Below are 16,670 nucleotides of genomic sequence, written 5' to 3' on the forward strand. Positions count from 1 at the left end.
GGCGGGCAGCGCGGACCGCGCGGCCGGCGCCGGCCCGGGAGGGCACGGGCTGGAGTAGGTGTCTGGGTGGGTAAACCGGCCGAGCGGGGAGTTTCGAGGTGGAACTAATTGCTGGGGATGCGCCTCCCTGGAGAGGTGCCATGGCAGCGTGTGCTACTTTTAAGTAGCTTCCTGTAATCTCACCCGCGCGGCTAAAGGTTCCAGTRAACAAAGGTAACAACTCCGATCAGGAAGCAATGCACTTTAAAGAACATCCTTGTCATGCTTTGTCCTTTATTTGTTACTTTTTAGAGCTACTCTGATATCAGTAAACATTTTGATTTAGGTGGAGTTCAATCATTCATAGCACTTTTGTCAGATTTTGTTAAGATTTGTTACTTTCTATACTGTTTGTGTGGCTCTTTGCCATATGGGCAGTGAGTGTGTGTTTTAAATATCCTAAGGTAGGAATTGTGAATATTTTTTTTTKGGGGGGGGGGTAGATTGATAGCCGCTRTTTTGAATAGAAAATATTTCTGAATTTTCTCAAGGCCAAAGCATTAATTCATTTGTGTCAAACAGAGACTGTATTTTAATAGAATTTGATGTGGGTAGCACAGAATTGTCCAAAAAAMCTCATCTTTATTTTCTGAGTTCTGTATGCTGTAGATTTTCCAACGTTAGTGTCATCATAGTAGAACATTGTTCAAATCTGGGTATATTCCAAAATCAGAGTGGCTAAACAAACATTTCAGAAATTGAATCAAGTCTCAGTAACTTTAGAGATTGCATTTTGTATTCTATTCATCTGATGAGTCTATTCATTTGATCCATATTTGGGGTCCAAATCTTCCTCCTTTGCAGAAGAACTTGCAAGTCAAATCACATTCCTTTGGTTATTTCACACATCTTACCTTTGCTTGAAAGCCTTGAGATTGCTTTTTATCAGACGTGTGCACTAGGAACTGTGAGAACAGTTCACAACAAAGGCAAATATTCTTCATATATTACTTGGTCCAAAACGTAGTGCATATTGAAGATAACATGCACTCCTAAATATGCACTTCCACATATACTGTAATATTGCAAGTTGATTATTCTGTAGTCAGGGCGGTGGCATGAGCTGGATTGAGAACTAGCTGAATGGCAGAGCTCAGAGGGTTGTGATCAGRGGTGCAGAGTCTAGTTGAAAGCCTGTAGCTAGTGATGCCCTCCAGGGCTCAGTACTGGGTCCCAGCCTGTTCAGCTTCTTCATCAATGACCTGGGTGAAGGGACAGAGCTTCATCAAGTTTGCTGATGATGCCAAGCTGGGAGGAGTGGCTGACACACCYGAGGGCTGTGCTGCYATTCAGAGAGACCTGGACAGGTTGGGGAGTTGGGTGGAGAGGAACCTCCTGAGGTTCAACAAGGGCAAGTGCAGAGTCCTGCACCTAGGGAGAAATAACGCCATGTACCAGTACAGGGCTGACCTGCTGGAAAGCAGCTCAGCAGAGAAGGACCTGGGAGTGCTGGTGGACAAAAAGTTAACCATGAGCAAGCAATGAGCCTGTATCCTGGGGTGTATTAGGAAGAGAGTTGCCAGAAGGTTGAGGGAGGTGATTCTGTCCCTCTACTCAGCCCTGGTGAGGCCACATCTGGAATACTGCATCCAGTTCTGGGCTCCCCACTACAAGAGAGACATGGAACTACTGGAGAGAGTCCARCATAGGGCTACAAAGATGATTAGGGGACTGGAGCATCTCCTTTATTAAGGAAGGCTGCAAGAGCTGGATTTGTCTAGTCTGGAGAAGAGAAGACTGAGGGGGGCTCTTATCAATGTCTATAAATGCCTTAAGGGAGGGTGTCAAGAGGATGGGGCTGGATTCTCTTCAGTGGTGCCAAGAGACAGGGCAAGAGAGAACGGGCATAAACTGAAATACGGGAAATTTCACCTGACTATAAGGAAAAACTTCACTGTGAGGGTGACAGAGCACTGGAACAGGTTGCCCAGAGAGGTTGTGGAGTCTCCTTCTCTGGAGATACTCAAAACCTGCCTGGACGAGATCCTGTGCAACCTGCTGTAGGGGACTCTGCTCGAGCAGGGTGGTTGGACTAGATGATCTCCAGAGGTGCCTTCTAACCTCAGCCATTCTGTGTTTCTGTGATTCCAGAATTTAACCCGTAGGTTTCCATCTAGCACTCCAGGTCTCCAAATGCTATAGCTACTTTTACTTAATCTACCAGCCAACACTGATTTCTGGATTACTTCTCTTTGGAAACAGCACAGGAAGAAGGCAAAAAGCACATAGAAATAAATAAAATGGAATGTGTTTATCTGCAGCCACTATATTCTTAAAAAGCCCAAGAGAGTTATTGTGCAAAGATCTGGGGTGGTCATAAGATGTATCTTTCGCTAGCCCAAATCTGACCTCATGCAGAGGTTATGTTTGTACTTCACTCCAGACAAAGCCCTGCTGTCATTGGTCTAAACAGTGGGTGCACCCTCCCCTCCTGGTTAGATGTCCACTCTCAGATTGCAGGTCAGATGGATCCAGCCCAGCCCCTTTCACCCACTGGGCTTCTGTGTAGTAAGCTCCACAGTACTTGGAGAGCAGCTGAGGGGKGGTCAAAGTCCGTGGCTGTGTCAGTGCTAATGATCTTCAAGCTGTTGTCAAACATCTTTCTTAGTATTGACTTATACKTAATCTTAAATATGAAATAAAAGTTAGGCCACTGCCAGGACTGTTTACTGATGCATCTCTGGCTGATATCTGGCACAGATGTATTTGATTCTTGACCTATCCGAAACTTCAGTTTATCAACATTTGGAAATCTTTCAGAAAAGAATAATCAGGTAGATTGTGGCAAGAGATTCTGTGTCTAAATCACTTGTGATAACCATTGGAACAGAAATCCTAAATCAGGTATTACTTTTACATTTTTCCACTGGCAATTCCAGACTTGCTTTCAAGTACTGATCTGTTGATATATTTCATGCTAGAAGAAAATCCACCACTGAAATGGGTAGCAGAAGCTGAAGAACTCTAAGAAGAACTGGGATGTCTTTTTAAAGCCAATGATATATTTTATTAAATTCAATAATAGTTTATTCTCAAATTAAAAGGGAGAATTATTTTCCTGCATCACAGGAATCACAGGAATAATTAAATTTGGCCAAATGCCTCATCTTAGAAAGTGATAGGAGAAGTAGGTATGAACCCTGACCACTTGAATATAGACTCTAGAAGAAGCACATAGCTTCCTGTAAAGAATTTTAAATATATGAATGTTGTCAGTAAGAAAGTCCATCTTACTGTCGATGTCCATGTTAAGTCCATCTACATGGAATACTGGCRGAGATTTGTCTCCTGGAATAAACAGAGAAGTCCTTTGACACAGAGTAACTATACCTGACAAACAACACAACAAATCTCAAATATGAAAATAAGAAATTTGTTTGTCCTATGAAAGTTCTAGGCAGTACTTACCAACAGCAACAACAAAAAAAAAACACTTGAAGAAACTGGTTTATATATATATATATATGTATATATATATATGAAACTGTGTCAGATATTTTCGTTGAGTGTTTCTAAATGCTTGAAAAGCAAGGCCCATGGGTCTCCATTAATTGTGCTAAAGCAACAGATTTTCATCTTTTTTTCCTTTTTCTTTTTTTTTTTAGCTGTACACAGCTACATTGCATATGTTTGACTGTATCATGACCAAAGACACTATACTATTGGTAATAATATGTCAAAAAGCTTCAGTAAAATTTGGAGAACTGGCACCTCCTTCTCTCCATAACTTTTTTCCCTCATGCATTTTATTCTGTCCTTTRCATTGCATCCTATGACAGGAGAGAGTATCAGGCTAATTCTCAGTGGCTTGAGGATAYTGTCTTTGCGTCCCTCAAATAAATTATTCTGTGGGGAAAAGAATGAAAGTCTTTACATTCAATAAAAATGCAACATTGAAAAGCATTTACATTAGTAAAAATGTAYATCAAGAGATATTTTCATAATATGTTACTTAAACTTTTGTAAGCATTGTTTGTGTGGGGCTCAAAACCATTGAAATATCTAGGACCCTTTTAGAAGTTCTGGTGGATACAAARGTATAACTAGACTCTCTGTGTGCAGCATTTGACTTGTGGAGGAGTCAAAATTTTCTAGCATGTTGTACTACAAATAATTGCTTAGAATAACTATTATTCAGAGAAAACTTGTTTTGCACAGTGCCTAGGGTACTGCTGACGTCCAGGCATTATCTCTGAGGCTCTTCACACCACCAGATTCAAATACCAAGCTTAATCAGATAGTTGACTGCTTTTTTCACCCTCTCTCGATGATCGATACAGAGAGATTCCTCAGAAAGATGGAGGAGCCCCTATTAGCCTCTCCAAACRGGCTATTAAGGCAACAAAAATCAGTCAGCTGGTCTTCCTTTTGTGCTAAGCTAAATGCCTAAACTTATGTGTACACCAGTCTTCTCCCAACTGGCAAAGAAGTAATGTGTGCAGTTAGGGAAATTCTGTGTCTATATAAAAATATTCTTACAGTCTATATCTCTATAGATATTGTGTGTTTACATTCCGTATATAGGTAGACGCACACACAATGCGCGCACACACACACACACACACACACACACACATTCTAGTTTGAAGTGTTGATTCCACCTCCAAATAATGTCAACAAAAAACATTTTTTCCAAAAAAATTGTATATACTGATACAACAGCTGGCACAGTAGAGACCAAATTCTATATAGCGCCTTTGTTAATGTAAACAGGTAGTTATCAAACAAGAAGCAATAATCCATTTTTATATACAAACATACTGATTTATGTAACAAACATTTTGTTTTCTAATTCTTTTAATTCTAGGTAAAGTATTCACTTTTTTTTGCTTTGTAGCACATGAATCTTGGATTAATCAGTAACGTTATCATCTCTGATGTTCAGAAATCTGGAAGTACACCCAAGAGGCCGCAGGAAACTCTCTTAATTAAATGTCTAACTACAGAAACTGAAGTTTTTCATCTAGCTTGCCTCATTTATCAAGTTCTCTTGCATATATTTTCAGATGCTAAGTAGGTTATTCAGTTGTAAACAGAGATGATTGTACATTGAGCTATTTTCCTTGCATTGTAAGTGCATGAATCATTTTTTTATAAAATACAATAAGCACTGCTATTTTCCCTGATAAGTTTAGGTTGCTTTATCTTGTACATCCAGACAGATTATTATATCTAATATTTATTTATTTCCTGGCTCTCTTTTCGGAAAGAAATGTTTTGCTAATTAAAAAAAAATCTGTGTGAATATTTAAACAATATGAAACTAGAAGTTTTCAAAATAAAGTGAAAGAAAATTGTAGGTGCCTACTGCTAGTTTCTGAATTCACAGTTATATGTTCAAGGATTACTTGTGCATAGCTCTATGTGAATTTATTATGTCCAGCTGCTAAGAGTAAATTAATTTAATAGAAACTCCTAAGGTGCTTTCCAGTAGGTAACTCATGCCTTTTGTAAGGATCTTCAGTGTGTCATAAATTGTGTACCCCATTCTGCTTCTGCCCATCCCCAGAACTTCTCAGAAAGTGTTAGTATTCATGAAAGAAAGAAACTAACTGTACCGATGGGATAGGGTACTTAGAGGATTGAACGAATGAATCACTTTTGTTTTCATCTTGGTTTTGGCAGGCAGCTCTTTCAAAGAGCTGTTTAAAATAATTATGTAATGGTTAATTATGTTCATTAAATTGTGGATGCAAGTGATTTTAGTAGAAAAGAAAGGAATATTGAAGCTACAGATGTTCGGATAGTATTTTGAGGATATTTTTGCTGCTATTTAAGTGTCTGAATTGGAAGGATAAAGGAAAAGAGAATAGTGTGTCTGCAGTGCTGTCTGGCTGGCACAAAGTGGTCAGGATTGCTCAAACAGTGCCCTTTGTAGGGAGTCAAGCACTAACAGAGTAAAATAATCATCGTATCTCATCTGGCCTGTTTTTGCAATCCCAGTGGACTTCTATTTACTTCATTCTATTAATGAACATCTCCTTACCCCACCCCCTTTTTTTCTCCTCTGGTTAGCATAGACTAGAACTGATTGAATGCAAAAAATTGCTCAAACTTCTGTAGTAAAATTCTTCCTACAGTTCAACTCTTCTGTTTACAGTGTATGGTTTAGGATCTAGCTTTCATCAACTTCCTCAATATCAAATCAAATGGGATTCTAGTGTGGCTGAAGAGCTTCTTCAGTGCTCAATACATATTTATAAGTAATATTTCCATGAAGCATATTTATAATTGCTGTTCTGTGTATTGTCTATCTGTAAGTAAAGTTTGATGACAAACACTAATGTCCATTAAAAGAGCTTCCTCATGACAATCCGTTTGAGAAACCTTTAAGATAATTTAGGATCTTCATCTAAAAAGCTTTAAGATGATGAAAAATAATGTGTGTATATAATATGATACAATAAACTTGAAAATAGAGGGAATAGTAAGAAATCACTGTTAGGACTAATTATCTACCCTAAGCAGGCTATGAGGTACAAGATGGTGAGGATTAGGTTGGGTATAGTTGATGCTGTGATRTTTCAAGGGATGAATTCAGTTTCCTTTGAGGTTCCTTCTGACCATTCTTTCTAGGAAGAAGGCAAAGAAAAAGATTGTCTCAGTGGATCATTGCATAGACATGAGAAATCTGTAATTTACTTAAGGTTGTGTTTTACTAGTTGGAGCTGACAATTCTTTTAACTCTATTGCTTTTGTTTTGAAATATGTGGTAATTTAGAAACTAATAAATACTGTTTAAGAGACTTCAGAGAATGTTGGTTGATAATTTCATTGTAGTGAACATATTAAATGTGTTAAACTCTGCTGAGGATCAGATTGTGTTTTATTTCATCAAACCAGCAAAATAAATAACAATTTGAAAGGCTAGCCTATGCATGCTACCTTTAAGATTTAAACCTGTACTTCAGTTTGTGAAACAAGGTACTGAAAATTCCTGGTTTCTTTAGCTCCCTTGAAAATCTTAGGGTAGGAGGCTAAGCTGTAGCTGTTTAGAAAACTTAATACAAAGTTTAAATTATTTACCTGAGTTACCTCAACTCTCCAAAATCAGTGCCAGGGAACTTAGTGTAGGAGATGCAGCAGAGGCAGATTTTAGTTGATGAACTAAAAGTAAACTTTGTAGAAGACAGTCTTGCATTCCTACTTACTTATTCAAAATTCAGAACTAAAAGTTAGTTTACTAAAGATCCMTTTTCTCTACCACCACAACCCCCTCATTCCTTTATTTTAAARGGGAAACTGTAGTTAGACTGCAAATTAGAATTGCCAACTCAGTTTTTCAAGATCAGTCCCTAAGATAACTTTCCATAGTATTATCTGTAATTCCTCTCTATAGATGTTACCTCAGAAAGGAATGCCTTTAGCCAATTCTTCTTTAGAAGCAACCATTACCCTTCAACACACAGYCCATCCTATCCTTCAGAAGTACTCGTGCATGATGCTACCTTATCAACAAGGGTCMTCATGTTGCTGGTAATAGGCAAGATCTCTGTTTTAACAAGCAGGTTTTCATTATTTCCACTCTGGGCTATGAAAAATTCTCCAGTGGATAATGAAAGAGATGGGTCAACTGCATTACTTTATGCTGTTTTGGAGGGGTAGAGGGACTTATGTTTGAAAATGTGCTTTAGATATGCTGATGACTGTAGCTGTTTCACRTAGTAAACTAGAAGTATTAATGACTTTGTAATGTGTCTTTGTGTGATTAAATGGGACCATATTTTGGGGGATGGGAGATGTTCCTTCCATAAGATTTTGCATATCTCTTCTACTTGAATAATACTAAATATGCCCTGAGTAAGAAGCCTGTCATTTTTTTTTCTCCCCTCTTTYATGTAGAAACTACTGTTGTTTTCTACATACTCCTGGCTTCCTTTCTGGTACAACAGGATGATTGCAGTCTGTTAGTAAATTGACAGGGTTCTGAGTTCATCATAACTGCTCGAAGTGGTAAAGTATCTAAATGTTATAGTTTGCCAAATAAAAGTTTCTGCTCAGTGTTCAGTGGAAACCAAAGCAAAAAATATACTTTCTGCTGAATAATAGTAAAATGGACAGAATGTGAGACTGCTCACTTATTTGATCCARTATATCAAATTTCTGCTTCTAGGAGTGATTTGCTTAAAATACACGTTGAAACAATAGCCAATTTAACAAATTAAACCTGTGACTGTGCCCACATGTTGAAAACGCATTTTTGTAACTGAGCTTTTCATCTCACTTACCTGATGTCCATCTGACCTCCACACTTCCACCCCTTGCCCCCTCCAGTTATTGAAAAATTACCAGAAGTGGAGAATTGAATGCCCAGAAATAAGTGCAGATTTACGACCATCTTCCATTCTTGGTCTTTTGCGAGCTGGCTACCATGGAGTCTTGAGATCAAGGGACCCATATGGAAGCAAAGTTCTAATATACAGAATTGGTGAGTGGCAAAACTTCCTGGACCTGTTTCACACTTGGCTCTTGTGCTGATACTTTTTTTTAACTATTACAATTTCAGTGGAAAARTTCTTTTATGAGTACAACTACAGGGGTTGGTAAAATTGAAAATAATGTTAGAATGTCTTAACTAGAYGGGTAACATATTTCTGTTCCCTTTTGTAATACCTATATATTTTTAGAAACACTTTAACATCAATATAAAGCGTTTACTGGGGTGAAAAGGAGTTACATCATTTGACTGATTATACTAATATGGCTAAAGCTCTGCAGTCTTTTATGAAGAATTAATTTCCTTTCAGTGGTATTTATGTCTGAATCAAAAAAAGTATAAGGCTAAATGCTTAAAACTTTKAAGTATATGTAATTATTTGGGCCTGAGGGTCCATACAGTAATTAGTTTCCATGAGGATTTTTGAAGCCATGTGCTAAGACTGCGGTACAGGTGCAGATATGGCATAGAGGGGAAAAAGAGAATAGCAAAAGGGGTGCACACGGGGTTATGTACCAAYTTTCAGTCTAGGCCTGAGGTGAGAAGTTCACTTGATTTCCACTGTTTAGATGTATCCAATGTGCCCTGTATAAGCAAGTCTGAAGATCCTTGGTTTGTTTGATGCAATCTAAACAGTCTTTTAAAAAATATTGTGATGAAATGATTACACATTAGCGTGTTTCTTTGTTTTGAACAGAGAAATGATTTTGCCAGCACTCAGAGAACTTTTTTTAATACAAGCTGGTCTAATAGAAGGTATTACATCTCCTACAAAGGTGTGCTCTCTGAAGATCACAGCTAGGGTTAAGACTCCTCTCATGCAATTCTCTGATCATACCTCAGGGGAAAAAAAAAAAAAAAAAAAAAAAAAAAAAAAAAAAAAAAAAAAAAAAAAGGATTCACTGAATCTCTGCAGAATTACTGTACTGAGGAAAAATGCATAGGCTATGAATTCATGATCTGTGGCTTCCTTCAGGGGTTCCTGAAGTTTTGGCCAGTGATGCCATGCTTCTGTTTGGTTTCTGATAGCCTGGCTTAAGCTCTTCCGGTCAAACCTTGGTGTTGCAGGCCACAGCTGTAGGTATCAKCCACAAAATACAGTGTGAAAAATGAGTGACAGAGCAGGCACAGAAAATAAACAGCTTTGCCAGTAGAAAAGTTATTTCAAAACCTTTGAATACTGCTGGTTACTTCTTGTTCCTGAGAAGCATATTAGAAGCAGTAGCGAATGGAAATGGAGATGTATACGGTATCCCTGTGGTAATACGATGCAATCTTATTCTTCAGGACGATGGGATCCCAAGTTGTTTACAGCATACGATGTGTTTCGAGTAAGTCTTATCACATCTGAACTCATTGTAAAGGAGATCGAGACTCAGCGAAACGGAGTCAAGGCCATTTTTGATCTGCAAGGATGGCGATTTGCTCATGCATTTCAAATCAGTCCAGCAGTGGCCAAGAAAATTGCTGCCGTGCTCACAGTAAGTGTGACATATTGCTCTGAGCTACTTCACCGCTATCCCTCCACATTTTTCTGTTCAAACTTATGGCAAGCTTTCCTTCCTTAGGGCTCTATAGAGGTCATGCAGCTTGAAARAACAAAATCTTTAATCCGTTCAAAGTCAGATAACTTAGGTATAAGTTGTGCTTGATGTGACTTAAACTATGTTCTTGTATAGCAGCAAAGGCCCTCAAACCCCTGATGTTTTGTTTGAATGCCACTCATCTGTTACAGCACAAGAATTCCGTGAGGGTAAGAATAGATGAAGCCTAGTTTTGTAAGGATCTGTGTTAGTTACACCGTTTCATTTCCTCTGCTCCATTCTTCTGGGCATTAACTCTACATTCAAAGACCTTTTTTCCCCTGATACCCAGAGAAGATAGCATGTGCTAAAAGCAGTCAAGAGCAAGACAGTACTGACTTGTTGGCCAGTACGGATGATGATAAAGGACCATCCATCTGCTGCTAACGCAATGTATAATGCTCACGTTCTCCTTGTTTTTCCCCTCACATGGGCGTTGTTTTGTGCAACTCACTGCTACCTCGTCTCATTTTCACAAAACTTATAGGGACTGACTGTTTTTAAGATATTTTTCTCTCTGTCAAATACGGTTGAACTTTACCAATAGATTCAAAAGTTACTTGGAAAAAACAAAAAAGGGAGAAAGACAGAGAATTGACAAGTGAGCTATGGTGTAGTTCTATAAGCCTTTTTTTCCTTTAGAAGTTAGGCTGAAAATGCATGATAAAAAAAACTGTTAACTTGTGATGTAGCAATGAGGTAATCTCTAGCTCTAATTTGGTAAGGTTTGTATCTGAGGATAAATTACTGGAATAATTGCACAGGAACCTCGGCTGTTCTTCCCCTTTTTTTTTTTNTTTTTTTTTTTTTTTTTGATATCTGCTGTGAAAGTTTAATGAAAGCAGCAGACATTCCCAACTTTTCCATCTAGAATAAGAGAAATCTTGATGATCTTGAGCCAGATCTCATGAGTTGATGTGAAAGAGTTTTAGCAGCTTTCTGAGACAGTGGACAAGTTGCTAGTAATTTTATAACCCTCCAAGAGTGAGAGGAAGGGAGTAAGAAGAGAATTCACAAATAAATCTGAAGGTTTCAATCTGTACCTGCAAGCAGGAAATTCTTTGAATGCAGTATTTCAGGACCTATTTCCAATTTTTTCCATTCTTTGCAAGATTCTAAATGTTTGTTATTGCTATTGAAAATGAGAGAAAAAAGATTGTGTTTCTAGTGCTGTTTTGTTAAAAGTGAAATAAGCTTGATTCTTTTTTTTTTTTTTTTCAGATTCCTTCCATCATTTAAATTGGGTTCATATATTTCACTCAGAAATTGTTTTAGTGTTGCTCAAAATGCTTGTATATAAAAATTTAGGAACCTTAGTTTCAGCTCTATTATTTTTTCTCTTAAGAATGTTATCTTTCTTGCAAATCATCTTATGTGGAAAAATAGAACTAATAKAAAAAATGTACAATAAGAAATAAAAAGCAAAGTAACATCAAAAAGTAATATCAATAAGTTATATCATCTTGAAAATTTTTTTACTCCAGGCAAACCCAAATTATATTCCAAAAACCATGGTAGTAGAATTTGAACATGTATTAATACGTAATAACATGCAGTAAACRTATAATCTGATAGATCTAAATTCTTTATCCTACCTCAAACACTAAAAGGAGTTTGTACTTAAGATAGTATGTGGTTTTTTTTTTTCCTAACACATAGCATAATGCATGAAATAATGTGAAGAAGGCTACTGTACCATTGGGGAGAACTGTTTGTGAGAAGTACGGTTTCTATGAGTAGTAAAACTCTTGCTACAGAGGTGGAATCAGTTAGGTGGAATATGAATGGAAGATATTCTTTCCCCGTACTGAATTCTGTCTTTGAATATTGCCATATTTTCTTTTGAAGTTGTGGCACTTTTAAATTAATTCTAAATCAAACTAGTAATATTTCATATTATAAAGGCTATATRGCATATATTTTATTTTCATTGCAACAGTAAAGAAAAGTCATCTTGCTGTAAAACACAACTTATGGTTTAGGCAAAATTCCCACTAATTTCAAATCTTGCCTCTAAACTATATATATCATTCATTTAGTGTTAGTAGATTTAATTTTTTTTTACTATAAAATATTTTCCTATATCAATATTTTCCCCAAATAACCTTAAAAATATAATTTGTAACATAGTATATTACTTATTTAAAATAAACAGCTATCAGGCTTCATTATTTCTTGGCAAATCTTTGGTTCAATACCAACAAACTCTCTTTGTGCATACCCTCTTTCATGCTGTCCAGTTGCCAATGAAAGCACATGGCTAGCTGGCTTTTTTGGTAAGTTAGTAGCAAGATCTCTGCTGTGAAGAACTGGACTTCTGAGAAAAGGCTGAACACAAGCTTTGTGTACGTTACTTGTACTGAAATGCCTTCCTTCTGATGGGAGGAATAAGACATGTTTTTCTAAGCTTTGTGAGGGACAGTGTAAACTAGGTAAACTCCAAAGTGCATGAATTAGCAAAATCAAGGGGAGTGCTGTAATCTAGGGACTAGCTAGTTTTCCAAGACTTGTCCTTAACAACAGAATCATTTTAATAATTTAATTTTCTAATGCTGCTTCTCATATATGTTGTCAGGATTCCTTTCCACTGAAAGTTCGAGGTATCCACTTGATTAATGAGCCTTTATTCTTCCACCCAGTCTTCGCTCTAATTAAGCCTTTTCTCACTGAAAAAATAAAAGAACGGGTGAGTGCACACAAAATATTTCTTTCTGTCACAGTACCCCTACATGACAATCTCTAGCACTTCCCTTAGGATCTGATACTTCCGAGCACKGAAAAGAATAAATAATTTTTATGTTTTATTACTGTACAGGCAGCAGGAATCTAATTGCAAAACATCTGTAGGCACCAATAATGTGAGAGTTGCAAGTGGTTGCTATTACCACTGCTCTAAAGATAAAAAATACTGTTACACAGAGAGGTTAAATAATTTGTTTAAGGTCACACAGAAAATCTTCCACAGAACTAGAAAGAAATAGGTTCCAGATCTCCCTACACACTGCCTATAAATGATAGTGAGAAATTGTTACTGAACAGTGTTGTTATGCTSCAAAATATACAAAGACAGTAGAAGACAATTTTCTAGCTCCAAAGAACGTGCAGAGGCATTTATGTGTAGTTAAATAGGCTAGGCTGAAGTTCCAACTTGCTTTCCAAATAGCTTCTTAGTTGTTCTATATTAATTTAGAGTTCTAGACCTGAAAACCCTGTATTGTATTTGGATACAAAAGCACACCAAGAATTCTGAAAGCGTTCATTGTAGTATAGGAGGAATTTTGGAGGTGTCAGCTGGCAGAAGAGTRGATACTCTGAAACGTTAACATCAAAACTAAGGTGCAAAAGAAGCAGCCCTCTCTGTTCTTATTCCCCCTTGGAAGCTTCCTTGTCTGAGACCATAGACCTCATGTACTTGCCTTGTGTCACTCTGCTCCAGGACAGCGTATCCTGATTTTGCTGGTCACAGTGATCTGTTATTTGCYAGTCTGCTTTTCCTCACATGTCTGATTCAGCATAGAAGAGAGTTTAGATTGTTCCTGCCAGCCTTGTGCCATTCCTAACTCTCAAAAGATAATTAAAGAAAAAAAAAAATGGCTGCAACAGCTTAATGCCGTGGCCTTTGCTCTGTCGTAGTAAAGCCTGTGTAAGAAGCCCCTACAACTCTTACTGCTTGACCTAGCTCAGAGAATCCCATGGACTAGACAGAACTCAAAAAGCAAAAGAGAGGGCAGATGGGCAGTAAAAGCCCATTGGAAGAGACAGACCAAATATCACAGTTCATGAAATGGAACAGAAGTAGACTGGCTTKTGCCCTGGGCTTAGAGGTCCAGGTATGAGCTCAAGAAAAACAAGCAGGACAGGTKCCCCTTATCTTCCTAGGAATAATTGCTATTCTCTAATTATCTGAGGTTCTCAAGAGGATTCGTCGGACAAAAGGCAGCTAACTGCGTTTTCAGTACATATTTTTGAAGTCTTTGTGACATATATTAATTAATTGCAGAAATTTTTTGTAAAAGKGTTAATAAGTAGCCTAGAAAAGGTTTTGTTTGGAAGTAATGAACAAGGCTACAAAACACCCGTAATAATGCAATATGAGAACAACCAAAACTACACTGTTAGAAGGGTAAAGCGGGGGAGCAGTCCTGGATCTAATTTCAGTTAAAGCTGAAAAATAAGGACTGAAATGGAGGACTTAGATACAAGTTCTTCTGAATATCATCCTTGGCACTATCTGAAGCTACGTACATAGTACCTACTGTTCTTAAATATATAGCAGGATCAGATAGCAATGTTCTGCCAAAGTTCTCATTTAATTGAAATGACTGAAAGCAAGTATGTATCTTGCATGACAAGGTCAAGGTTTTTCCCATGGTTTAGATCACTTTAGCCATGTGAACACAGTGAGTACACTAATCAGCAGAGCTAAATCAATCCAAAACAAGTGTACAGAGTTAGCCTTGGTTTCTGTGCCCGTAGCTGTGTAAAATGCAGCACTCAGATTGTAATCCATGCTCACTCAAATTGCGAATAYGGAGCAGGACAGAGTTTGAGTATCTACAAGAAACTTACTTACATAGTACTCTCCCCCTCATTTATGGAGCTCATTATGAACAAGTACATGATAATATTTGTTTAGTGGAACCAAGCTGAGGCTTCAGYCCTTGCATTGGGTTTCTTTGCTGTCTATTTTCACCCAAGAGTCTAGCATTCATACTGAAGTAAATGCTTTCCATATTTTGTTGTAGGTGTATATGCATGGAAATAACTATATGCAGAGTCTGACTGAACACTTCCCTGTTAGCATTCTTCCACAAGAATATGGCGGAGAGGAAGTCTCCATTGACGTGCTTGCTGAGGAATGGACTAACTTCATAATGGCATCCGCAGATTATCTTCAGAATATTTCTCTGGTTGCCCAGTAGTAACCCTACTACAATATTATATAAATTCCTGGTGACTGGAAGTGGAAAAAGTTTAATCTGAAATAATAAACTTGAAACACATAAACTTGAAATTATTGTAAATAAAACCAGTAAGTCTTTGCAGGGTCCAGAGTATCATATTAACTTCACTTTTACACTAACTAGCGTATATAAGTATGTACATCAGAAGGGATTAATGAATTCTGTATGTTTGCAGTACTGTTTGTGATTGATTAACTTGTGTGCCAAAAATAGGCCTATGTGCTGAATATCAGAAATTGATATTGCTCCTGTTAAGTCTTTGGACACTACGAACCTGTAATAATACAATACAGAATCTTATGCTTATCTCTTGTATCTTGGCTTGTGAAGATGATAGGAGTCAAAGCCTTTTTTGGATTTAAGAGAAATGCAGAATGTGAATGGGGTAGATTAGTTTGTTGGGGAAGTATTATTACAGGCATAATTGCACAAGGAGTGAAAAGCAGCTGCTTTTTGGACTAATTCTCAGGGAAATGGCTGTTCTGTTAGTTTACACTGCTGAGATGGCACAGTCAAATTGAAGATTAGTCAGCAATAGTGAGACGTTTCTGTTTCTTTGTGCTGCTAAGCACAAAAAGGGAAGCTTTATTAATTGACACAATTTGCCAATTTTATAGAGGAAGACAGAGAAAATGCAATGTACACATTCTTTAAAAGACAGTGTGAATCAAGAGGAATGTAAATTCTGACTTTGTTTCTTTAAAGAGATGCTCTCTATGGAAAAGCTATAAGCAACTTAGATTATGAACATCTTTAATTRCTACTGTGGAGCTCTATAGAGGTCAAGAGAGCTGTTTGCAGTATCAGATTGTGTGTTTCAGAGGCTGAAGTASATTATCATTTGTGGACCTGAACTTTAGAAATGGGTTGTGTAGTTTAATGATGCTTTGTAGATCACTTCAGAGCTCAGCCTAGGAGATGGTGAATATCTTCATTTTATTTTCAGAAAGGTAATTGGCAGCTTGCCAACCTGTTGGGCCTCTTCTGTTGGGCACTGGAAGAATTGGTTTTTCTTTTTTTGCAGAGCCATCTCCTCTCTTTCTGCAAGGGCAATAGAGAAAAAAAATCTGTCTATACTTACTGAAAACAGATTTTTTTTCCTGAAGGGCACAACTGAGATACAAACACAGTATGTGGGAAAACTGTCATTCACATTACATAGCAATATCATCTTACATTCCTCAAGATTTAATAATCTAAAAGGTGAATTTACTTTCCACTCAGCTTTCTTTTAAAATTTGTTAGTACACCAAGTTCTAGAGTTCATTTATCCTATTATTTATCTTAATTTGGTAACAAGTCAGKAGTCTTGAATTTATAAATTTGTTATAAATTTAAGTATTAATTAATCATTATTAATTTTACTATTATAAATTCAAGTATTACATATCAATCTTCAAGAAATGTTTTTCAGATAGATAGAAATGCTTATATTAATTATTTTAGTATCTTTAGTAAATCTGAATATAATAATTTATGCTTAGGGGAGAGAAGTGAAAATATATTAAATTAGACATATTTTAGATTATCATTGATATTGCATTATTGTAATATCCATTTGAAGCTATTCTTTATTAGCAGGAGGAACACCTGTGAAAGGCACATACAGTGTTTGGTGCAGTTTCCTCTGCAGTGATAATGTCAACA

General features: G+C 37.1%; 1 protein-coding gene across 1 annotated transcript in view; it reads left to right on the forward strand.

Annotated features, from left to right (window-relative positions):
• The window catches only part of TTPA (alpha tocopherol transfer protein), a 17,111-nt gene extending 779 nt beyond the window's left edge, over positions 1 to 16,332 (forward strand). Inside the window, exons 3-6 of the mRNA XM_085313524.1 lie at positions 8,314 to 8,467; positions 9,764 to 9,957; positions 12,635 to 12,745; positions 14,805 to 16,332. Of these exons, the coding sequence (XP_085169650.1) occupies positions 8,314 to 8,467; positions 9,764 to 9,957; positions 12,635 to 12,745; positions 14,805 to 14,981 (636 nt within the window). The 3' untranslated portion in view covers positions 14,982 to 16,332. The remainder of the gene's footprint in view (positions 1 to 8,313; positions 8,468 to 9,763; positions 9,958 to 12,634; positions 12,746 to 14,804) is intronic.
• The last annotated feature ends 338 nt before the right edge of the window (positions 16,333 to 16,670 follow it).

This window comes from Rhea americana, unplaced genomic scaffold (genome assembly GCF_003343005.1).
Source record: "Rhea americana isolate MKP2758 unplaced genomic scaffold, rheAme1 scaffold_39, whole genome shotgun sequence".
Lineage (NCBI taxonomy): Eukaryota > Metazoa > Chordata > Aves > Rheiformes > Rheidae > Rhea > Rhea americana.